The sequence below is a fragment of the Gigantopelta aegis genome, chromosome 5 (assembly GCF_016097555.1).
Source record: "Gigantopelta aegis isolate Gae_Host chromosome 5, Gae_host_genome, whole genome shotgun sequence".
Classification (NCBI taxonomy): domain Eukaryota; kingdom Metazoa; phylum Mollusca; class Gastropoda; order Neomphalida; family Peltospiridae; genus Gigantopelta; species Gigantopelta aegis.
Genome location: NC_054703.1, coordinates 19405876 through 19432043, shown reverse-complemented (window position 1 = coordinate 19432043; position 26168 = coordinate 19405876). Strand labels below are relative to the sequence as shown.

At 35.9% G+C, this 26168-nt stretch overlaps 1 protein-coding gene across 1 annotated transcript; it reads left to right on the top strand.

Moving 5' to 3' along the window:
- LOC121373357 lies at window positions 1-20649 on the top strand. Its single transcript, XM_041499955.1, has 7 exons — window positions 1-232; window positions 9576-11383; window positions 14088-14202; window positions 14408-14539; window positions 15643-15750; window positions 16669-16876; window positions 17444-20649. Exons 2-7 carry the CDS (start codon window positions 9597-9599, stop codon window positions 17731-17733), a joined length of 2640 nt encoding a protein of 879 aa, XP_041355889.1. The 5' UTR covers window positions 1-232; window positions 9576-9596; the 3' UTR covers window positions 17734-20649.
- The last annotated feature ends 5519 nt before the right edge of the window (window positions 20650-26168 follow it).

The following is a 26168-nucleotide window of genomic DNA, read 5'->3' as shown; positions in this document are numbered from 1 at the left end:
TCTCAGCAAGTTATTTCATTTGTTTTATGCATTCTATCATAGCTATAATGATTTTATCTCGTCTAGTTTAACGGTATTGTTTCGTATCTATGGATTCTATATTTTATAACCACCCACGCATAAACCTGTGACGTAGTACACAATAGCACTCGGAATTTTTTTACAACAATCAGAAAGACGGAAGATAATTTTATTGTCTGGCTAAGTTTAGTTTTCAACGACATATGTTCCGGTATATTTATTTGTTCTATAATCTAATTTTAAATGTATTTACAAACTTTGCAGCTAATGTTAATCATAATGAGTCGACTCGAACGTAAATAAGATTATAAGTGGTAAACGTGACCCAGCCCTGCCCAGCAACAAAATCGGATTCTAAATCAAGATAAAGCTCGACTGATTGGTCGAATTTTATCTAATGAATAATGACCATGACAGGACAATGTGGCATCATCAATTTTTCTTTATAATGCAGAATAATTTTGGTACCTCATGGGTCATCATAATTTCACTTCCACTCTAATCCTCCTACTTTTGGTTTGAGGTAAGAAGAAAAGGGGTCACCCGAAATATGCCAAAAACCCGGTTTTTGGCATATTTTACAATCAAAAAACTTTTTCCCAAAGAAAAAACGTCACTAAAGCAATACCTATTGTTCGAAACACACCTGTTAATTGTGATTGGAGCTTCATAAACTCTAAAATCTGTTCTGTCCCGCTTTTGTGAGGTTTTTTGATTGGGAAATGGTTTTTTTTATTGTAAATATTGTAAAGCGGGTTTTTGGTATATTTACACTCAAAAAACTTTTTCCCAAAGAAAAAACGTCACTAAAGCAATACCTATTGTTCGAAACACACCTGTTCATTATTTCGTATAGCACAATCCCGAAAGCTGCTCATCCAATACGTGTCTTGGGGGTATCTTGGGGGTAAATAGTCGGACCCTAAAATCAGTCCTGTTCCGCATTTTACAAACAAGGCGGAAACGGACGTATGCATATGTTTACGTCTGACAACAATATTTGTGCTTCATGTAAATTGTAAATCATATAATATTGATAAACTGTCAATAAAGTATATAAAAAAAAACTTATTGGATATGATTTTTGCAGAATTATGGTTTTTGTGAGGTTTTTTGCTTGCGAAAAGGTTTTTTGATTGTAAATATCCCAAAAACCGGGTTTTTGGCATATTTCGGGTGACCGAAGAAAAGTAAAGGTGTTTTGGAAATAAACAAATTAATACTCTTTTTGTGTGTGTGTGCAATTTAGACAGCAGTTGCCTCTGAAATAAATAACATAGTAAATTCCATAGTACTTACATGAAAAAAGGTGTTCTCTGTGACTATATCCTGGATCTACTGAATCCGTCCTATTAACAGGAAATCGCTACTGCGCATGTTCAATCCAACAACTGGATAAATTTAACAACAACATTGTTTACCTTGTCAAATACAAAGTAAAATAATAATAATGTTTTTGTAATTACTTCGTTACCTTTGTTGTCAACGAATGTAAAATTCCTACCAGGAAGTGAATATTTGTAAATTTTTTAACACCGTCGAAATCCGTTCCATGTGAACGTCACAAACGCGGAATGTATGGAAGATCACATTCGTAAAAAAAATTGAGGCATCAAGAACACAACAGGTTGTCTATGAAACAAATGTAAATGAATTACGAATAATATATCAGTGATTGAAATAAGAACAAAAATTATCTTGTCCACCGGACAAGTATACCACAAAATGTACTTGTCCGCCAATATTTTCACTTGTCCATGTATGTAGGGCAGGAGGTGGATGCAGAAGGAAAAGTTAAAGCCCTTGGCTTTTCTTTTTATACCAATTCGCTTATTACTCTTCACTTCAGATTGCATGTAATTTTGTGACTCATGTGACAGCAACAAATTGTACAGTCGAGATGGTTTCAACGTGAAGCAAAAGTCATAAAAAATTAGTGTTTTTGTTTAGGATTCAACGAAAACCAGTTAAATTGTTCTCGAGCACATTCCATTCAGAACATGTCGCTGGTTTTCAACTTTCACTTTCAGCTGAAGGCCTGGAAATAATTATTGTTTGGTGGTGCTTGTCAAAGTGACCTATCATAAATGAAAATGTGACTGCCACCAAGTGTTAAAACATGTTACTGCTGTCCTTTATTAATCATGTACTGTTACATAATTATACTAGTATATTATAACAGTAGCCTAACCCCGTGTGCCAAATTGGGCCCAAGTAAGTTCGATAGGTATCCAGTTTACATAAAAGTCTTTGTTGTATTCTGTTCACTATTAAATATGGAAAAAGTAATAAAACTGTCAAATAACAACTACAATCAAAGGTGGATAAAGTGATGCAATTTATAAACACTTAGCTTTGGAGGTCGGTTGCGTTTTCATCATCAAGCAAGTTGACGTTTTGTCAAACTTTTGACATGTTGCAATTTCATTTGAAAATAAAATACAGTCAACATCTTTCCACGAATCCAAGCTGAAGTATTTACTTTATTAAAGACACGTTAAAAACTTAACAACTAAAAATAAAATTCATGATTGTCTGGTCACTGTGGAAAGGCCTACGAGATGTAAACAAATTTCAATCACATTTGCAACTCAAATAACTTTATAATAACAAAGCTAATGATAAACATACTGACTAATGTGTACTTTACTTACTTCAAAATAAACGTTTCCATTTAACTTCGGATACTTAATTGACATTTATCAAAAATGCAACAAAAACTGAAGTAAAGGTACCGTAGAGTGACAGTTAACCCGGAGCCTCGTCCAAGGTAATATTCTGCCATAAATGATGACTGCTACCTGTAGGTCTGTGCAGTGTCAGATGTACAATTTACATTAAATAAACACAATGGAACTAGATGATTCGTCTACTGTTCGGTTAAGAAGGATAGGCCAAAACATTCATTTAAAGGATGCATTGGTCATTGAGCCATTCGCAATGCATAGGGCTACCTCAGGTCTATTAATAGACATGGGAAACCTTTCCACAGAAAACCTGAAGGCGTTCTACTGACAGTTCAAGTATAAGCACATGCATGATATGGTAAAAAAATGCAAAAAAAAACAAAACAAAAAAACAACCAACAAAGCCTTTAAATATGCATTATAAAACATACTACATTGCACTGCTTCAGCACAGAAATACTTACTCTTAATATTAATTAAGTTTTTGTTTATCAAAGCTTGGCAAATGACACATTTGTACCGGGCAAAGTCCATGACTAGATGCTTATTTAGGCCTGTAGGAACGATATCTGGAGTGGGATATGGTCACATCCTCTGTGGTGGGGAGACGAGCCATATTTTAACTATTTATTTCCAAACTTGTTCTGATAACAAACCAACAACAAACCACGTGATCGGGCTTATCCTGCCTTTTCACGTGTTTGTTGATTGATCGTAATTTTGTTTTGTCATACACAATTATTTTTAAGTAACTTATTTCATAAAATTCACTGAAGAGATATATGTAAATATAACTTACACCTAAATAATAAAATGATAAATGTTAACTAAGATGTTTTTTAATCGTAGATTAACCCGTCTAACAGGCTTTTGTTTTATCACAATACCGATGGTGTAATCAGTAATTCACATACATCAAAGGAAAAACTCACTTTCACATTTAAAAAAATTTGTTTTTAAATACGAATGGTATCGAATATAATTTGTTGATCAAATAAGTTATTTATGTTCAGGTTTGAAAATTAACATGAAAACCAAGGTCGCCAGCAGGGCCAGTTGAAAAACCCATCTTATTGGCCCTTCTCAAATTCAACTAGCCCTCCAATTATCACACTGGAATTTTAACTGCACAGGTAAAATTAAAACTATAGGCCTAGTGTTTTTTGTTGAATAATAACCGTTTACATTAAAGAAAACCGATGAATTGACATTTTAACTTCATAATGAATAAAGTAAAAGTTAATATAAAACATGTTGTTAAGTTTTAAACCCATACCAAAAAAAAGAAAAAGAAATCCAGTATAAATAAACATGTTTCTTTACAAAGACTTGAAAGTACCATTAAATTAAATATATTAAATCTCATTTTCAATACAGAGTAAAAGATAATGCAGTAGAAACAGACTAAATGTAGAGCCGCACATGCTTTAGTAAACTAGTCTGGGAGTGGCAGTCCTCTTTGAAGCTATGCAAGATGGATGGAATAAACTTTGTGGTGATACAAGAGGGGTGAAATTCCCAGCAAATGATTTCCTCGGGAGTGGCTTTTCTCCTAGATCCATGGAAACATCCACTGTTTTGTTAAATGCCTATTCCAGTCTGCTTTGTGCAGAGATACGGCCCTGATCATGTATTACGGTTGTGTCATTCAGATTGCCTTGGATGTTCCATCAATTGCCTTAAAACTTTTATCACACAAAAACGAGTTAACCTATGCTGTTGGATTGTAATTTATAAAGAATTTTTTTTTAAATTTACACTACACTTTTACCCCCAATAAAATGTTATTTGAGATGGTATGGGTTTAAAACTTAATAAATTAATATGTTTTTATATGAACTTTATCTTTATTCATTATGTTGGCGCTGTCAAAATAAAGAACATGTTCTAGGTCTTCTGCTGCCAAATCTATAGTTCGCGCCAACATAGACGCGGCGTGTTTTGTCACATTCGATTCAGTTTTAGTGTGTTTCTTTTTTAACTAGTACCATACTCGCCAGACACTAAAATCGATGGTCGCCCAACGGACTACCTTTATAAAATTCTTAGTCGCCCTTAGCCAATAAAGGTCGCCACGGGTGACCGGACGACTGCTAATTTTCAACCCTGGACGTTTCAAGTGGGGTATTTTGAATATTCACGAGCTAAGACTATTGTGTTATCCAGACCATGTTTATTTAACTCCCAAACCAAGATATTTGTATAACATTTTGAATATTCACGAGCTAAGACTATTGTGTTATCCAGACCATGTTTATTTAACTCCCAAACCAAGATATTTGTATAACATTTTGAATAATCACGAGCTAAGACTATTGTGTTATCCAGACCATGTTTATTTAACTCTCAAACCAAGATATTTGTATAACATTTTGCGACTAGACACCGCTGATTTAGTTTTACAAATATAGTCCCATTGGGTGACCATTGATTTTAGCATCTGGCGAGTATGGTACCAGTTTTAAAAAATGCACTAAAACTTAATCGAATATGACAAAACACTGCATCTTTTTGACAATTGTTATTCAATGCTATGATAAATATTAATCATATTTAATTTAGTTTATATATTAAATTGTTTGAGACAAAATTAAAATTTATTTTACAAGTAGTTTTAACTTACACAAATGTGTAAAAATTTAATTTTCAAATAGAATTTTCAAATAATACAGAAATTATTCCAAAGATCATGCAGTTAATTGATTGTCATTGTCGGTATTGTTTTAAGTTTAAGTGATTTTCTTGAAATAAGAACATTGTTGGGAATTGATGGGTTACTTTAAAAAAAAGCAAAAAAAAGCAATTCAATCTAACATAAAGATTGCTATTTAAAGAAATAATGAGTTCTATATTAAAAGAAAAAAAGCTGTCAAATTTTTATTTGGCAAAAAAAGAAGAAAGAAAACAACACCCTCCATAAACATCCACCCACCCCCATACTTGTGTATGTTTGTTAATTTAATGTCACAGGCCTTAGAAGTGGGGGTAGGTGGTTGCACGGGGTACTGGCTTCCAACGTTGAAGATAATGCATCCCCCTCCCGCTGAAAAAATTAAAGTAATATACTAACTGCCCCTACCCCCATTGCTGTCATTGATTTTGATCAGGAAATATGGTTTTGTTATTCAGATTTATTCCAGTTTGTACACAATTAGCTGAAAAAGATGCATTTTCATATTCATATATAAATACTCTATATACAGTACCACGTAAAACAATTTTAGCTCAAGCATTTTCAATATGGCTAATGAAAATTCCATTTAGCAATTGTTTTGACTATACAGGTATTTTTGATCCAGGGTGAGCCCTGGAACAGATCAGATCTACAGTTTTAACACCAAGACTTACATGATAACATAACCGTCCAAAGATTACTGTAATAAACAATAAGTAAACTGTTATACTTTGTAATATGCAATCTAATTAAAATTGGCTCCACTGGTTACCGGTAATTACTAGTACCTGTGGATCTAATAGCACCCTATTGGAGCTCATGTCCAGTTGACCTTTCATTCGACCAATCAAAACCATACTTGCAAAATCATGCCAGTGATTTGAAAACATTCAGGATTATGCCGAGGGTATATGAAATGATTCGGGTGAATTACGAAGTATGCCGTAAACTAATCTCAATATAAAATTTTATATAAAATTTGTTTCAAGACGAAAAAACAAACAAACCATAATGGTATAGCCATAAAATAATCCAGAGTTTATTACTGCACTTTCCACCTGTTTTTTAATGTTGAAATAGACCAACAAGTTTGCCTATTGCATAAACAGTCTCACCCGATATTTTTATTCCTGAATAATGCTATAAAAGGAGAAGTGTAGGCCTAATTGGTCGATATTTAAATTATTATTTATAAATGAAATGTCACCTGGACATGGGAGTCCATGCAATGCTGTTAGATCTACTGGTAGACCAGTAGAGCTAATTTTAATCAGATTATATAATATGATAGCAAGAAGGAAGGAAGGAAATGGTTTATTTAACAATGTACTCAACACATTTTATTTACGATTATATGGCATCGGACATATATGGTTAAGGACCACAGATATTGAGGGAGGAAACCCACTGTCACCACTTCATGGGCTACTGTTTCTAGTGGATCTCTATCTAGTGCCTCATTTATAAATAGAACGACAGCCATTCCCAGTGAAATCCTTTACTGAGGAATTCATTACTCATGGTGCATTGTCACAAAGTTTATTTCTTCCCTCTTGCATCATCACTAAATTTATTTTATCCCTCTTGCATCATCACTAAATTTATTTTATCCCCCTTGCATCATCACTAAATTTATTTTATCCCTCTTGCATCATCACTAAATTTATTTTATCCCCCTTGCATCATCACTAAATTTATTTTATCGCTCTTGCATCATCACAAAAAGGACTGCCACTGCCAGACTAGCTTTACTGAACAATGCACAGTTCTAGCTTTACTGAACAATGCACAGTTCTAGCTTTAGTCTCTTTTTACTGCATTATATTTTACTTCAGAGACAATGCAAGTCGAGACACATACATGTACCTTGTCTTCACCCCTGGATTAAAAATGAGATTTAATCTGTATAATGTAATGGTAATTTGTAGAGAAACATTTTTATTTATACTGGATTTCTTTTTCATTTTTTTTTTTTTGTGTTTGTATGGGTTCAAAACATAATAAAATGTTTTTATATGAATTTTCCTACGCCATATAACTGTAAATTAAATGTGTTGAGTGTGTTGTTAAATAAAACATTTCTTTATAATTTCCTTATATGAATTTTAACTTTATTCATTATAAAGGCAGTGTCTGCGCTTAACTTTTTTTTTGAGTTGCCAGGTGGGCAACCTTACTGTGGGTTTTCAGTCACCCGTCGTCGTTTTCAGTCGCCAGGGGTGATCGGGCGACCGTTAAGTTTGAACCCTGTAAAGGTACATGCCAATTCATCTGTTTTTAACATAAACAGACTATACTAGTATATGATGAGCACATGGTTATTATTCAACATACATGTAGAACGTTCTAGATTTTATTTTGGCTGTGCAGTTAAATTTCAATATGATAATTGGAGGGCTAGTTCAATTTGAGAAGGGTCAGTAAGATTTTTCTTCAAATGGCCCTGCTGGCGACCATGATTTGCATGTTAATTTTCAACCCTGTCACAATATCCTATACATGCCCCTGTGATTTTAGGTCAGACTAGTGTTTTATACACTAGATTTTTCTTGCTGATTTTTCAGACAATCGTGCAATATGACAGTATGATCTGGTCATCAAATGTCATGTTAAAATCATTTGACATATGGGTAATTAATTTTCCACTAAAGTGTTGACTAAATAATAATCAAGCCTAAAACACAAAATTGTATCTTTCAGGGAACCGACATGTAGAGAAAATGGCCTACCCATTTTTTTTCCCTGCAATTTATTTAGAAATAAAGAAATAATAAAAGATTTTTAAAACTAATATGTTGGTGAAAAGAGTACATTATATATAACATTTTATCTTGCCCCGAAGGGTTGAACGTAATACAAATAAAAAAAGCCAAACTACCCTACTTTCATTTTTGTTGTTGACAGATTCCTGCAATATAGTACACACAATTCTGAAGACCTGAAAAAACTGTGACAATGATTGTGTTAATAACACATTCAATTTAAAATATTATGTAAATACATGTACATAATATTTTTAATATAATGCATTATTGACACAATTGTACAATATTGTACAAGGTTATGCAATAAAAAATGAAATGGGTTATAAACCTGAATTTGTTTTTAATATCCCATTTATGTAGTTTACCGTACACAAGTTTTGAATCCTCAGAGGTCAGTTTTGTTTTAGGCCTCGTGTATCTCTCGTCCTATATTCACTTTCCTGTGTCTCCCATTCAACAGAGCAACAGTCAGAAGACATGATTCTCAATGTGTGTGCACAGAGTTCAGCCTTCATATGATTTTCCTTTCAATATAACTTCATTTGTTTGTATTAACCCTGTACATATATATACAATGTATACATGTTCTGGTAAGATGTGCCTTTAGTTTGGAATGTTACATATACACATGTATATATTTTACTAACTACATGTAATATACCAACAGTACATATAGTTATATAGAGAGTAATTGGTTACTGTGTTAAGATATCGGCTTTATCCTGCGAAGGTTAGAATGGCTAATGCCACAATGCTTTGCCCAGCAGCATTTGCTATTTGACCTGAGCAGGATAAAGCCGATATCTTAAGGTGGTAACTGGTTATTTTATTTATCTTGCAATCCAACAGAAATAGTCTGAAAATCATTATTTATTCCAGGTTTTGTACACAGATCAAGTACCATTAACCTAGCACGGCTTTACTAGTACTTATGACATCATACAAGAAACATAATTACGTTATGCTAGCTAGCTGCATTCAAAAAGCATTTCTAAACTCTTAATTCATAGATAAATATACAAGTACGTTATTAGTATATACTGTACTAAAACAAATGGTTTAAAGAGTATGTTTGTTGAAATTCTGGTATGAACTCTATAGTCGAGTTGTTTGGGCTTATGTCACGATCATGTTTTCTATATTTGTGGACCGTTACTGAAAATGAAAGAAATATGTCTATACATGTATATCATATCTTGCCAATGTATATATACATGTAGTGATTGCAAGATACATGTGAATACATGTAAATATATTGTGTAATATTTTAGAAAGTATATAGGCATGGGAGCATGTATTCACACTTGTGCATGTGTGTGTGTATTGATGGTGACTGTTGATAGTGAAGATGGGGATGGATGTGACTGTAACTGTAAAATGGTTTTGTTTTAAAACTGAATATACTGACATTGTTTTTTGTTTTTTCAGACTGAATACAAACTCAAAGCCATGAGTTCTATTTCTGATCATGATACGGCACCAGCAGATTTGTCTGGTGACCATGGCAACGAAAACAAGATGGAGATCTTGCCAAGGTGTTGTGGTGAAGGTTCTGACTGTGAGAAATGTGTTGGATGTGAAGTAATGAACTGTGATGCTGGTCCGTGCAAGAAACAAAGAGTCACAACTCATCTACCACAGACCTCACATTGCCGCAGTGATCACCCCTTGGTGCTAAATAACCCCAGTAATAGCAACTCTAGTAACATTAACTCTCATTCTCTCGATGGTTGGAATAAAGAAATGGACAATTTAGAGGAGACCTGTCACCATGGTGATTCTCCTTCCATGGTGAATGAAACTTTATTTCATGGTTGTCTCACTTTGTGTGCAGAAATTGACACTGATAATGACAAAACTCTTGGGAAAGGTAACCATGGAGATCTGTCCCAGAACTGTTCATCTTTGTTTATAGAAAATAACACTGATCCATTTCACAGAGAAAATAATGATGATAACCTGTCAAAGATTTCAGAAAAAGATATTGACTCATTTCACAGAGAAAATAATGATGATAACCTGTCAAAGATTTCAGAGAAAGATATTGACTCATTTCACATAGAAAATAATGATGATAACCTGTCAAAGATTTCAAAGATTTCAGCGAAAGATATTGACTCATTTCACAGAGAAAATAATGATGATAACCTGTCAAAGATTTCAGCGAAAGATATTGACTCATTCCACAGAGAAAATAATGATGATAACCCGTCAAAGATTTCAGCGAAAGATATTGACTCATTCCACGGGGAAAATAATAATGGAAACGTATCTAACATTGTAGACACCTACACTTTTGATGGAAACCTACCAAAGATTTCAGAGAAACACACAGACACATTTTGTTTGAAAAGTGATGCATCCTCAACATCAAGTTCATGGACATTGCTACGAGAAGATAACACCAATGGTGAAAATATTTGTTATATTTCTAAACTTGATAATCATACAGTCTCCTGCTTGCCAACAGATTTAAATAACTCCAATTTAACAGAGACAGTGTCAGCAATAAGCTCTAAAACAGCATGTCATTCAGAACAAGATACTAATGAATGCACGTCTCTTGAGAACAACTGTTTGGATGAGGCATCAGGATGTGAGCCTTCAGTGAGTCTAAACAAACTGAAAACCAAAGACGAAACATCATCATCTAGTGATGACATCTCACAGCAAGCCGTGAGTCCTTATAAGAATTACGACAGCGATACAAGAGATTTGTGTCAGTTTGGCGAACTTTTAGACAGAAATATGAATTGTGAAACTAGCGGAAGTCAATCTACATGCATCCAGTCGAATGTAGTGAATTGTACGAAAGTAGATGTTTTAACGATGCCTGCGATAGATCAGAAATCTGAGTCCCCCATGTCTTTCATGGACGAAACCCATCAGGATTCTTCCACTAGTACTAACAATTTCTACCTATCAAACTTTTCGAAAATTCCGTTTGGGATTCTCATTAATATTTTCCGTTATTTATCACTCTCTGAACTTCTGCACAAAGTGTGTTTGGTGTGTCACCATTGGCACGAGGCCGCACAGGACCCGTCATTATGGCGCCGTGTGAGTCTGGTTGGACAGACCCGACTGACCGATGAGGTCCTGGACATGGTGACGTCTTACAGTGATCGCGTCCTGTATCTCGACATCACAGATTGTGGACAAGACATTTTCACCGATGCAGGTATCATATCTGTACTGAGGAAGTGTTCTAATCTAAGGACATTTAAGATGGCAAGGTAAACCGTAAAGCTATGGTAATATTTGGAAAATGCTGTACATGACCCAGATCCCGACATGAATTGTTTTTTGAGGGGAGTAATTAATCGCCCATACTTAGATTATGAGTTGTAGGGAACTGTTTAATGTGTTAAATTGTGTAGCGATCTCAAAAACTTGTGTAGCAAATCGTGATACTTGGATTATGACCTGTAGGGAACTGTTTAATATGTTAAAATTGTGTAGCGATCTCAGAAACTTGTGTAGCAAATCATTAAACTTAGATTATGACCTGTAGGGAACTCTTTAATGTGTTAAAATTGTGTAGCGATCTCAGAAACTTGTGTAGCAAATCGTGATACTTAGATTATGATCTGTTCCCTGTAGGGAACTGTTTAATGTGTTAAAATTGTGTAGCGATCTCAGAAACTTGTGTAGCAAATCTTGATACAATACTGAAATTTTTTTTTCATGTATTGGGGGGGGGGGGGGGGGTGTGTGTGGCATTTAAGATATTACTGTATTGATAAGTCATAACATAAATTTACATGCTACGGGGAGCTAAAAATACCTCTCCTTGAACTCTTTTGAGGGGAGTGATGGGAGCAAGTGATAGCTCCCCTTAAAGCTTGATGACCCAACACAAAAATCTAATAGCTAGTTACCATCTATAGTTGGGGGTTTTTGAAGTGTGTAAAAACTAAGTTTTAACAAATGTATATGTGATAATATATTTACATATACTGTGTGTAATATTAATAGCTAGCTGAAAAATTTATATTTCATCAGGGCTTCTAGAATTTTACTAAAATCCACTAGCCATGATGGGATCAGCGATTTAATTTTTTTTACTAGCCACGATAAAAAATTTGCTAGCCCTACTTTACTTTAAGTCAATACAATTTTACTAAATAATACTAATAATCAGGTATGACACCTAAAGAGGGAGATAGAGCTTAAAAACACTAACATTGGGGGTTGGGGTGAGTGCAGGATATTCATATTTACAAAACAGACAACTGCCACATTTGAAGAAAACAGATTCATTAGCCGTCAAGCATGGTAAAAGTAGTTATTTACTAGCCCAACATTGAATATCACTAGCCATGGGAGTGGGGCTACCATAACCTAGAAGCCCTGTCTGGCATGGCAATAGTAGTTATTTACTAGCCCAACATTGAATATCACTAGCCATGGGAGTGGGGCTACCATAATCTAGAAGCCCTGTCTGACATGACAGTAGTAATTATTTACTAGCCCAACATTGAATATCACTAGCCATGGGAGTGGGACTACCATAATCTAGAAGCCCTGTCTGACATGACAGTAGTAATTATTTACTAGCCCAACATTGAATATCACTAGCCATGGGAGTGGGGCTACCATAATCTAGAAGCCCTGTCTGACATGACAGTAGTAATTATTTACTAGCCCAACATTGAATATCACTAGCCATGGGAGTGGGGCTACCATAATCTAGAAGCCCTGTCTGGCATGGCAATAGTAGTTATTTACTAGCCCAACATTGAATATCACTAGCCATGGGAGTGGGACTACCATAATCTAGAAGCCCTGATTTAATGTTAAAAATTTATTTTTCACAAATATATATTTGATAATAAATTTACATATACTGTGTGTAATATTAATAGCTAACTGAAACATTAATATTTAGTGCACTTCATTGTATTTTTGGAGTGTAAAAAGGTTATGTTCAAATTGCTATAGATGCACAGTATGCAAACCAGCAAGGAAGTCAATGTGGCATGGTTTATAAAGCTGCCAGTCTGTTTTGCTGATTGCCTGTGTGGATGGTGTGACCAGACGAAAATGTAAAAGTAGACCGAATGCAACTGAAGTCTGTCCCACAGAGAACATTTTCATGCTATGGAATTTACTACATTGGCAGGTGCGGGTACTCTTTTAATGTGCCCCTATCCACTTACGGTTCAGGCTTGCCCATCCTGGATTTGATAGATCTCTGACATCACCAGTGACCAAACCCAGGACGTTACTACGTGGGCAGTTGCAAGGGTTGCATGTAGTGGACGTTATTGTTAAAACATTTGCCATAATACCATTTCCTTTCCTCTCCGTGGTCTAGTGGATAAGCTGCTGGACAATCATTCTCATTACTAATATAAAAAAACCCTTTCCGTTTTGACCCTTTCTGCCAGTTTCATCCAACTCTGTCTTCTGTCTTCCGAGCTGTCCACACCATCACCTACCTGTCTCAACTTACTCCACGGGTGCAGTCTCTTTGTATTTCACTGCACCCACCTGGTATATTCATCTTCTGCCACTAATAAAACTGGTCTGACCCACGGCACTAATAACCGCCGGTAGTAGGTGGTGTATAGTAGGTGGTTACAAGTGCCTTTTAAAAATGCTATCTAAGTAACTACTGAACACTGAGTGTTACACTCCCCGAAGTGGTCAGACTAAGCCCACAGCTAAAAGCTGATGGGGAATGGCATGTGTGTGGCACAAATAGCCACAAGAGACATGCACTTGTCATGGTTAGAGAGACAAGGACTGGGATGTGGAGATGGACAGCAAAAGAAGCTGAAGGATTGAAGTTGCCAGATCAGGAAGAAATGAGATGAAATTCAAAGGAGAGCATGGAAAAGGGGGCAGTGAGATAAAAATAAAAATAAAACCATTTCCTGTGCTGTCTTTAAAACCCAGTGTACATGTAGTTATTTCATTGATGTTTTATTTCAGGTATTCAAAGTTTCTAGATGATACATTTGCACATATTGGTACCTGCTGTCCTGCACTACGACACCTCAACCTTGACGTTTGTTACTTCTCTGTCACAGACAAAACTCTGATTGGAGTGAGTATGGACATGGTGTATGTGTTTAAATAAGCTGTGTTAGCAACAACTACAGTGTATACTATGTAACTATACATACAATACATGTACTATAAGACATAGACATGTAGATTGATGTCATGAAGACAGTATTGTTGATGACATGACAAGATTGTCTATGTTAATTATGATCTATATTTATATCTGTGTGTATTTGTGTATTCAGATTGGAAAGGGTTGTCCGCACCTGGAGTATTTGTATCTAAGTCAGTGCAATCTGATTTCTGATGAAGGAATGGTCATGATAGCTCGCGGCTGTCCCAAACTCAAACAACTCCGCGTGGATCAGTGTGTCAAGGTATGTAACATACATATATAGTAAAATCATGGTCGTATATACTTAACAAAATTAATTAAAATTAAACTTTGTTTTACGACACCACTAGAGCATATTGGTTAATTAATCATCGGCTGTTGAATGTCAAACATTTTGTAATTATGACTCGTAGTCATCAGAGGAAATCTGCTACATTTTTCCATCAGCAGCAAGAGATCTTTTATATGCACTTTCCCACAGACAGCCTTTAACCAGTTGTGGTACACTGGTTGGAATGAGAAAAAACAGTCCGTTGAATGGCTCCACTGAGATGGTTCACTCCTGCAACACAAGCACCTCAGGAGAGCGCTCGACCAACTGAGCTGAATTCCACCCCCAATATTAATTAGGAGCCAGTTAATGTTTTTCAACATTTTTCTTTAAATGTGTTAAAAAAGTAAATACAGCTTCTTCCTTTGATTCCGGGCAGGATGTAACTCTGTGGTTAAGCACTTGCCTGAAGTGTGATGGGTCATTGAATCGATCCCCCCCCCCCCCCAATAAACTCTGGGATGGGTGTTCCCGCCACAACCAGTGCCCAATGACTGGTACTTGTCTATGGTAAAGTGTATTTAAAAGCTCCCTTGTTGCTTAATCAATAGGAGTAGCCCACGTGGTGAAAATGGGTTTCCTCTCATTTTCTCTATCAACAAAATATTGAAATAACCATGTTAGACACCATATTTAAGGGTGTATACCACCAACTCAAATCCCATAGATGACAAAACCAACACGTGGCTAAAACTCCTACCTGCAGTATCAATATCAGTTGACATGTACACCATGGGTATAAATAGTACCACCCCTCACCCTTAAAGTAAATCAGAGCAAATTAAATTACAGGAAGTTATTGGCCAGATGAACCAACATTTTATCACAACAAACACTGTCGCACCAATGATAGGACTTGTGGTATTAACTGCTCTACCAAAAGTTAGGTACACCTTTAACTTTGACCCAGCTGGATGTTATTTGGTTCAGTACTACCTTAAACATGCTTAGTTGATTGTGCAACTAAATATTGCTTTCCTTTTCTTCCCATTCCATCCACGTCCTTAGTAATGAAGTGTTAAAACTATTTTCAGATCAAAGATAAAAGCTTGCAGGAGTTGGCTAATGGGTGTCCTGACATTGATTATCTACATCTGTTATCGTGTAGTCTTACCGACAATGGTATTGAACATCTATCAAAGGTAGGTAACTCTGCATTACATCTATTATCATGTAATATTACCTGTGAAACATAGATAATTCTGCAATACAATATCATCTATAAACTTACTGACAATGGTATTAATGTCTATCAAAAGTAGATTTCTGCAAGTACATGTTTTATCATATAGTCTTACCGATAATGGTATTGACATCAAAGATAGATAACTCTGCATGTCCATCCGTTGAGGGGTAATTTGGACATCTATCAATGGTAGTGAGTGAATTTATTGTTTTAGTTTTTAGTTTGAAAATTAATGTATGTTAGATATTATTAATAATAGTAAAAAACCTCAACCATGCTAGGTCTTAGGTGTGGTTACACGTATGGTATACATGGTTAGTTTATCCTTATGAGGATTGACAGCAGATAGATCCTCATGTTTTTGCACTCGAGACTATTGTCTGTCAATTAAAAACATCGAAATTGTGTAATCAGTCATGCATTCCACTTGTACGTTTATACAGTAAAGTTTTTAACTTAATTCAGCAGCCGAGTTCCCGGTTTGTTGAGATGTTGGTTCAGTCATGTAAGAAGCTCGCTGTCTGTCTGATTGTTTCAGTTGCTGAATTTACGTATGTTGGATATCTCCAACATTCAGCAGCTGAGTTCACGGTTTGTTGAGATGTTGGTTCAGTCGTGTAAGAAACTCGCTGTCTGTCTGATTGTTTCAGTTGCTGAATTTACGTATGCTGGATATCTCCAACATTCAGCAGCTGAGTTCACGGTTTGTTGATATGTTGATTTGGTCGTGTAAGAAACTCGCTGTCTGTCTGATTGTTTCAGTTGCTGAATTTACGTATGCTGGATATCTCCAACATTCAGCAGCTGAGTTCACGGTTTGTTGAGATGTTGATTTGGTCGTGTAAGAAACTCGCTGTCTGTCTGATTATTTCAGTTGCTGAATTTACGTATGCTGGATATCTCCAAGATTCAGCAGCTGAGTTCCCGGTGTGTTGAGATGATGGTTCGTTCGTGTAAGAAACTCACGGTCCTCAGCGTGTCACTGAACCGAGCCGTCGACGATGAGTGTATCCGCGTCATCGTTCAGGAGTGTACCAACCTAAAACGCTTCTCTTGTGTGGCGTGCAACATCACTGATAAAGGTCAGTACTCATCTGGTTTGGAGGTGGTGTGAAGAGAGGTGTACCTCTGTGGTACAGTGCTTCCATGGGGTGTGATTTGTCAGGATTGATGATCCTTTATGCATTTGACTTTTTCCTTTCCCATCCAGTACTCCATGACTAGTATATCAAAGGCCATGGTATGTAATGTCTTGTCTGTGTGACAGTGCACATAACAGATCCCTTGCTGCCATTTGGTAGATGTAGTTTATATGGTGGCAGTGGCTTTCTTATTATAGTTCAAGTGTTGGACAGCAAACATGCAGAAGTGTCATTAAAGAAATATTCCTTTCCTTTCCTGTCTCACTATCTATTTATATACGCAGTTTCAAAATAATGATATGTTGGATACCACATAGCTATAGTTTACAATGTACTGGGTACCAGATAGCTATAGTTTACAGTGTACTGGGTACCAGATAGCTATAGTTTACAATGTACTGGGTACCACATAGTTATAGTTTACAATGTACTGGGTACCACATAGCTATAGTTTTTACCAGACAGCAGTGCCAAGTTGTTAATGAGTCGTACGTTTGCTCTTTCCAGCGTTAGAGTACATGGGCACGTACAGCAAGACACTGGAGAAGGTGGATGTCGCATGGTGTGGAGACATCACTGATGAAGGAGTCCGCTTCATATCGGAGAAACTCGTCTCCCTCGAGTACCTGGGACTCCTCCAGTGCAGGCAGATCACCATGGAAACCATCGAGGACCTGGTTGAGAAATACCCACACATTCATTACTCCAACTTTGTGCTGGAGTCTCGCAAGTTGATTGAACAGGCTCAGAAAGCAGGCTTTAAAATCCCGCCTATTAAAGACCTGCAACATCAGTAATAGCTTGTCAATCCAGGAGAATGTGGCTTTAAAATCCCGCCTATTAAAGACCTGCAACATCAGTGATGGCTTGTCAATCCAGGAGAATGTGGCTTTAAAATTTATCAGTGATGGCTCGTTAATCCAGGAGAATGTGGCTTTAAAATCCCGCCTATTAAAGACCTGCAACATCAGTGATGGCTCGTCAATCCAGGAGAATGTGGCTTTAAAATTCCGCCAATTAAAGACCTGCAACATCAGTGATGGCTCGTCAATCCAGGAGAATGTGGCTTTAAAATCCCGCCTATTAAAGACCTGCAACATCAGTGATGGCTCGTCAATCAAGGAGAATGTGGCTTTAAAATCCCGCCTATTAAAGACCTGCAACATCAGTGATGGCTCGTCAATCCAGGAGAATGTGGCTTTAAAATCCCGCCTATTAAAGACCTGCAACATCAGTGATGGCTCGTCAATCAAGGAGAATGTGGCTTTAAAATCCCGCCTGTTAAAGACCTACAACATCAGCGATGGCTCGTCAGTCCAGGAGAATGTGGCTTCCAAGAAGCTGGTGCCAAACTTAGCTTACTTAATAGGAAGGAGCATGTGATTATCAGAGTTGTAACCTGCAATTCCTTTGTAAATTAGGCAGTGTGTTCCAGCCATCTAAAGGTGACACCACACGATATGAGTGCCTTATAAAAAAAATAGCTGACTACATAGCAGTCATCCTGTCTGTGGGATGGTGCATATAAAAGATCCCTTGCTACTAATGAAAACGTTTAACACGTTTCCTCACTATATGTCAAAATATCAAATGTAGCCGATTAATAATAAGTGCTTAGTGGTGTCATTAAACAAAAACATACTTTACATAGCAATCTGTGAAACCGTAATGTCTGGTGACGATGAAACCGTAATGTTGTCTGGTGACCATGAAACCGTAATGTTGTCTGGTGACGATGAAACCGTAATGTTGTCTGGTGACGACGAAACCGTAATGTTATCTGGTGACGAAACCGTAATGTTGTCTGGTGACGATAGGCCATTTTTGTGGCTATTCTTGTACAAGGAACTCGTATTGTGTGGCACCGCTAAAACATTAGGTTTTACATGGCTATAGTTTACAATGTACTGGGTGCCACATGGCTATAGTTTACAATGTACTGGGTGCCACATGGCTATAGCTTACAATGTAGTGTGTGCCACATAGCTATAGTTTACAATGTATTGGGTGCCACATAGCTATAGTTTACAATGTACTGGGTGCCACATAGCTATAGTTTACAATGTAGTGTGTGCCACATAGCTATAGTTTACAATGTACTGTGTGCCACATAGCTATAGCTTACAATGTACTGGGTGCCACATAGCTATAGCTTACAATGTAGTGGGTGCCACATGGCTATAGTTTACAATGTACTGGGTGCCACATAGCTATAGTTTACAATGTACTGGGTGCCACATAGCTATAGTTTACAATGTAGTGTGTGCCACATGGCTATAGTTTACAATGTACTGGGTGCCACATGGCTACAGTTTACAATGTACTGGGTAGCAGATAGCTATAGTTTACAATGTACTGGGTGCCACATAGCTATAGTTTACAATGTACTGGGTGCCACATAGCTACAGTTTACAATGTACTGGGTGCCACATAGCTACAGTTTACAATGTACTGGGTAGCAGATAGCTATAGTTTACAATGTACTGGGTGCCACATAGCTATAGTTTACAATGTACTGGGTACCAGATGCAATAGTTTTTATCCAGCGTCAAAACATTGTCATTGGTAAAGCTTGTGACCTGTGGCAATTCACATTGCAGTCTTGACCATTGCTGTTGGTGGCACTGTTAAGTTAAAAGTATACTACATGTATTTAGACAGTAAAACTGATTTTTGGTAATTAGAGCTTGTTTACCATTATTAACTTTCATGTTTATTATTTAAAACTTTCTTTCTTAAAGTTTCTGATCATCCTGTGTTTATATTAGCAGATTTTAAAAAGGCAGTAAACTTCTGTGTTGCATCAAGGTGGTTGATCATGTCCATTGATAGCAAGAACGAAAGTTATAAAATATTTTTTAAATGTTGCTGTAATGTCTGGCATACGTGTAGTTACATGCAAGTCCTCACATTCTGACTCGTTGAAGCCATGTGTTTTTTTGTCTCAGAACTGAAGTACCAACATTATGACTTGTTGAATTACAGTGGACAAATGTATATGAAAAAAATTACTGCCCAGAAAATGTATCAAATGAAACGAGGCTTGGGATGTCATAAGCACTGTTAAAATTGGTTTAGGATTTGAAACGCACATAACAGCTTTTATAGAACTAGAAGTGAAACAAATGTCTAATATTTTTTAAGTATAAACTAATCAGAATAATAATCAGAGGACTCTGAAGATTTTACGCCATCCCAATGAGATGTTCGGGCCAGTCTACTTACGTATGCCATTTGTTTGATGTCAGGTTAAGCAGGCATCGAAATAAGTCGAGAACGGTCGTTCAGGTTACGGTGTTTCGTTCTCGACAAACATTTCAATGTAACGGTAGTTTCGTTTCCGAACGTAAACCAGGCAATGCATTCCGGACTTCTGCGTTTCATTTTCTTGTAAGGAATTGCATCTATGTTCGCGCGCACTTGTGCAATTCCAAGCAGTTTATGCAATATATTATTTGCAATACTAATTTAGACAATTATTACTCCCCCCCCCCCCCCCCCCAGCCAATAATATGTAATGTATGCTTATAGATTCCCCCACCCCATCCACCAATAATGTAGGCAAACTTATAGATTTTTGCCAGTTTAAGTGACATATTAATGTTTGTCACCAGTTTGATTATCCTGTGATAAAATTACACTACAAATGAACTATGAACCTGTGTGATTTAAGCCTGTTCATCAAGATTGTAAATAAAATTGTTATTTATGAAGCCTTTGGTTTGAATTTTCTTAATATAACTGATTATCCTGGACAGACTGACCACAAAATATGTGCCAATGTAGGCATGCCTGAACCTTAATTAGCTGTAACCACAGTATGAAAGTAAAGTTTAAAATCCAAAACATAATGTCCAGTAATATGATGGACCATAACACTGCGTTTCTAATAATGTGCTAAAACAAATATCAGAGTATACGTTTCATACATTTTTTTTCTCAATACACACAAATGTTCAAAACAGAATGAGCATTGGTCTTAAAAATAAAGTACATGTATTGCCAAACAAAATAATTTCCTGATCTCTGGTTCAGAGTATGTGTCAACATTTTGTTTTTAATTTGGCATGGTATGATGTCGATTTTTGTCATGTTTTTCTTCTTATGGTGTAAATGCCATCACACGTGAAACTAGGATGTGCATTCTAATTTCAATTTAAATATGCCCCTTATTTCGGTATCAAATATACCCACCTTTCCTGTGAAATTCATGCTTTGAATTTTTTTTACAAAAATTCTGGAACTTTAGTCTGACCAGAGACCGCCTTTTTGTTTGCCTAATAATGCATTTCATGGATTTCGTGTAATAATGTGTTATATTATGATCCGATACTCCACCAGGGAAGTATTTATAATCCAGCCCATCCTCCTACAGAAATGTTCAATTTGATTTGACACAAGAAGAAAAGTAGAATAACAAAAAAAAAACCCCACCTATTTCTGTGTGCAATTTAGAAATCGGTAGGCTCAGATATTAATAACTTGTAGTAAATTCCATAGTATGAAACAAATAAATGCACTCAAATCGTATAATTAAATTTATGTGCATAGTTTCATATACATATGAAATGGTTTTGATTGATGTCTGTTATATTGTTTGCATAATTTCATTAAAGGGAGAGTAAACTAAAACATGAGCTGTATGTGTTGGAAAGATGCATACCTGGACCACCAACACATACTGACCCTTTAACAAATGAAAAATGTGTAATTTTAGTGTTAATAAAAAAAATGGGATTATTCCTGCTAACTGGGGACAGACATTTTATTTTATTTTTGACGAGTCCGGTACTCTAGCTTGGGGCGAAGTGACATCAGCTCCTGACCAACTCCTGTATGCACAGTGTAAACAATGAGTAATTTACGACGAGGCACTTCTCTTTGATATACCCGACTTGTAAAACAACATAAATGACGTGATAATTTAATAAACTATTTAACTAAATGTATTTCAAGTTGCATTAACAGAACGAAATGGGGTTATAGTATTTTCTCTGTTAAATAATCCAAAGGAAAAATTTGGCCTATTGGTATGCTAGTTAGAGCAAAAACGCCAACCCACAATACCTAGGTAATTGGTCAGTTCTGTAATTTTAGATGGGGAAAGTCTACTTAATCAATAGTTTTACAAAACTATTTACAGGGGCGACAGGTAATATTACACAATACTGGTATATTTTTGTGTGTGTAGACAGCATCATCGTCTGGTTACCAATCAAATGCACACCTGCCAATCGGGAATCACAGGTAGAGGCAACTAACAGAATAGACCAATTAACTAAGAAAACAGCCTGTGTATCATTTCAGGATGTAGGTTAAGGCATGGACAAAACATGGTATAATTATTTTGACTTGTTGTGTAGCCACTTTGACAATGGTGGTTTATTTCTGTATTGAAAAATAATATATACTTATTGCTGGCTTACTGGGATGTATATTATTACAGAACATTGCAATGCATGACTATTTTATTATCCCGTAAAAACCAGGTAGATTTGTTTCTCTAGTTCTAAGACTCATTTCTGGTGTTACGCGTTAAGTATTACGTAATCACCAGAGGGCGTATTCACTGGAATGGAACAAAATGGCTGCGCCCGTTATATATAATAGCCGTCACATTTAACGGTTTTATTAATTAAATATAATACTATACTTGTTGATATTAAGCAATAATGTGCATTAAATATCGTTGAATATGCATACCAGTCCAAAAGCCTTGCTTAAGCATTCCTTTAAGACTTGTGTGTTTAGGATTTGAAAGATTCGTTCACATCAGGTGATCATCAAATGATGTTATTTGTAAATGATGTAATTTTTTCTCACTGCTGCCACCATGTTATATTGTGATAAGCAACTTTTCTGATGCTTTTGACTTTACTGCCATGAATGCTATGCTAAAACTTGTTAACCAGGGTATCTCCCACATACTATCAACATAACCAAGTTAATAAAACTTGGTAACCAGGGTGATCTCCACATACTATCAACATAACCAAGTTAATAAAACTTGTTAACCAGGGTATCTCCCACATACTATCAACATAACCAAGTTAATAAAACTTGTTAACCAGGGTGATCTCCACATACTATCAACATAACCAAGTTAATAAAACTTGTTAACCAGGGTATCTCCCACATACTATCAACATAACCAAGTTAATAAAACTTGTTAACCAGGGTGATCTCCACATACTATCAATATAACCAAGTTAATAAAACTTGTTAACCAGGGTGATCTCCACATACTATCAACATAACCAAGTTGATAAAACTTGTTAACCAGGGTATCTCCCACATACTATCAACATAACCAAGTTAATAAAACTTGTTAACCAGGGTGATCTCCACATACTATCAACATAACCAAGTTAATAAAACTTGTTAACCAGGGTATCTCCCACATACTATCAACATAACCAAGTTAATAAAACTTGTTAACCAGGGTATCTCCCACATACTATCAACATAACCAAGTTAATAAAACTTGGTAACCAGGGTGATCTCCACATACTATCAACATAACCAAGTTAATAAAACTTGTTAACCAGGGTGATCTCCACATACTATCAACATAACCAAGTTAATAAAACTTGTTAACCAGGGTGATCTCCACATACTATCAACATAACCAAGTTAATAAAACTTGTTAACCAGGGTATCTCCCACATACTAGTTAATAAAACTTGTTAACCAGGGTGATCTCCACATACTATCAACATAACCAAGTTAATAAAACTTGGTAACCAGGGTGATCTCCACATACTATCAACATAACCAAGTTAATAAAACTTGTTAACCAGGGTATCTCCCACATACTATCAACATAACCAAGTTAATAAAACTTGTTAACCAGGGTGATCTCCACATACTATCAACATAACCAAGTTAATAAAACTTGGTAACCAGGGTGATCTCCACATACTATCAACATAACCAAGTTAATAAAACTTGTTAACCAGGGTATCTCCCACATACTATCAACATAACCAAGTTAATAAAACTTGTTAACCAGGGTGATCTCCACATACTATCAACATAACCAAGTTAATAAAACTTGGTAACCAGGGTGATCTCCACATACTATCAAGTTAATAAAACTTGTTAACCAGGGTGATCTCCACATACTATCAACATAACCAAGTTAATAAAACTTGTTAACCAGGGTATCTCCCACATACTATCAACATAACCAAGTTAATAAAACTTGTTAACCAGGGTGATCTCCACATACTATCAACATAACCAAGTTAATAAAACTTGTTAACCCACATACTATCAACATAACCAAGTTAATAAAACTTGTTAACCAGGGTATCTCCCACATACTATCAACATAACCAAGTTAATAAAACTTGTTAACCAGGGTGATCTCCACATACTATCAACATAACCAAGTTAATAAAACTTGTTAACCAGGGTGATCTCCACATACTATCAACATAACCAAGTTAATAAAACTTGTTAACCAGGGTATCTCCCACATACTATCAACATAACCAAGTTGATAAAACTTGTTAACCAGGGTGATCTCCACATACTATCAACATAACCAAGTTAATAAAACTTGTTAACCAGGGTATCTCCCACATACTATCAACATAACCAAGTTGATAAAACTTTTTAACCAGGGTATCTCCCACATACTATCAACATAACCAAGTTAATAAAACTTGTTAACCAGGGTGATCTCCACATACTATCAACATAACCAAGTTAATAAAACTTGTTAACCAGGGTGATCTCCACATACTATCAACATAACCAAGTTAATAAAACTTGTTAACCAGGGTATCTCCCACATACTATCAACATAACCAAGTTGATAAAACTTGTTAACCAGGGTGATCTCCACATACTATCAACATAACCAAGTTAATAAAACTTGTTAACCAGGGTGATCTCCACATACTATCAACATAACCAAGTTAATAAAACTTGTTAACCAGGGTATCTCCCACATACTATCAACATAACCAAGTTGATAAAACTTGTTAACCAGGGTGATCTCCACATACTATCAACATAACCAAGTTAATAAAACTTGTTAACCAGGGTGATCTCCACATACTATCAACATAACCAAGTTAATAAAACTTGTTAACCAGGGTATCTCCCACATACTATCAACATAACCAAGTTGATAAAACTTGTTAACCAGGGTGATCTCCACATACTATCAACATAACCAAGTTAATAAAACTTGTTAACCAGGGTATCTCCCACATACTATCAACATAACCAAGTTAATAAAACTTGTTAACCAGGGTATCTCCCACATACTATCAACATAACCAAGTTAATAAAACTTGTTAACCAGGGTGATCTCCACATACTATCAACATAACCAAGTTAATAAAACTTGTTAACCAGGGTGATCTCCACATACTATCAACATAACCAAGTTAATAAAACTTGGTAACCAGGGTATCTCCCACATACTATCAACATAACCAAGTTGATAAAACTTGTTAACCAGGGTGATCTCCACATACTATCAACATAACCAAGTTCATAAAACTTGTTAACCAGGGTGATCTCCACATACTATCAACATACCCTGGTTAACAAGTTTTATTAACTTGGTTATCTCCCACATACTATCAACATAACCAAGTTGATAAAACTTGTTAACCAGGGTGATCTCCACATACTATCAACATAACCAAGTTAATAAAACTTGTTAACCAGGGTGATCTCCACATACTATCAACATAACCAAGTTAATAAAACTTGTTAACCAGGGTATCTCCCACATACTATCAACATAACCAAGTTGATAAAACTTGTTACCAGGGTGATCTCCACATACTATCAACATAACCAAGTTAATAAAACTTGGTAACCAGGGTGATCTCCACATACTATCAACATAACCAAGTTAATAAAACTTGGTAACCAGGGTGATCTCCACATACTATCAACATAACCAAGTTAATAAAACTTGGTAACCAGGGTGATTTCCACATACTATCAACATAACCAAGTTAATAAAAAAACATATGAAGCACATGTGTACAGGCAAAATATGTTATTTACGACGGGGAATACGATGTCAACTTCAGGATGACTTATGACTTCACAAATGTTTGCGGTCATAATATGATGTTGCTTCCCCAGTCCTAGCTCAAATTGCATGTGAAATAGGACGTCATTTCTTCGTGTCCTTCTAGTTGTGGTTGAAACATTTTGAGGCGGTTCTTGTTATTCATAAAAAAATAACAATAATAAGATG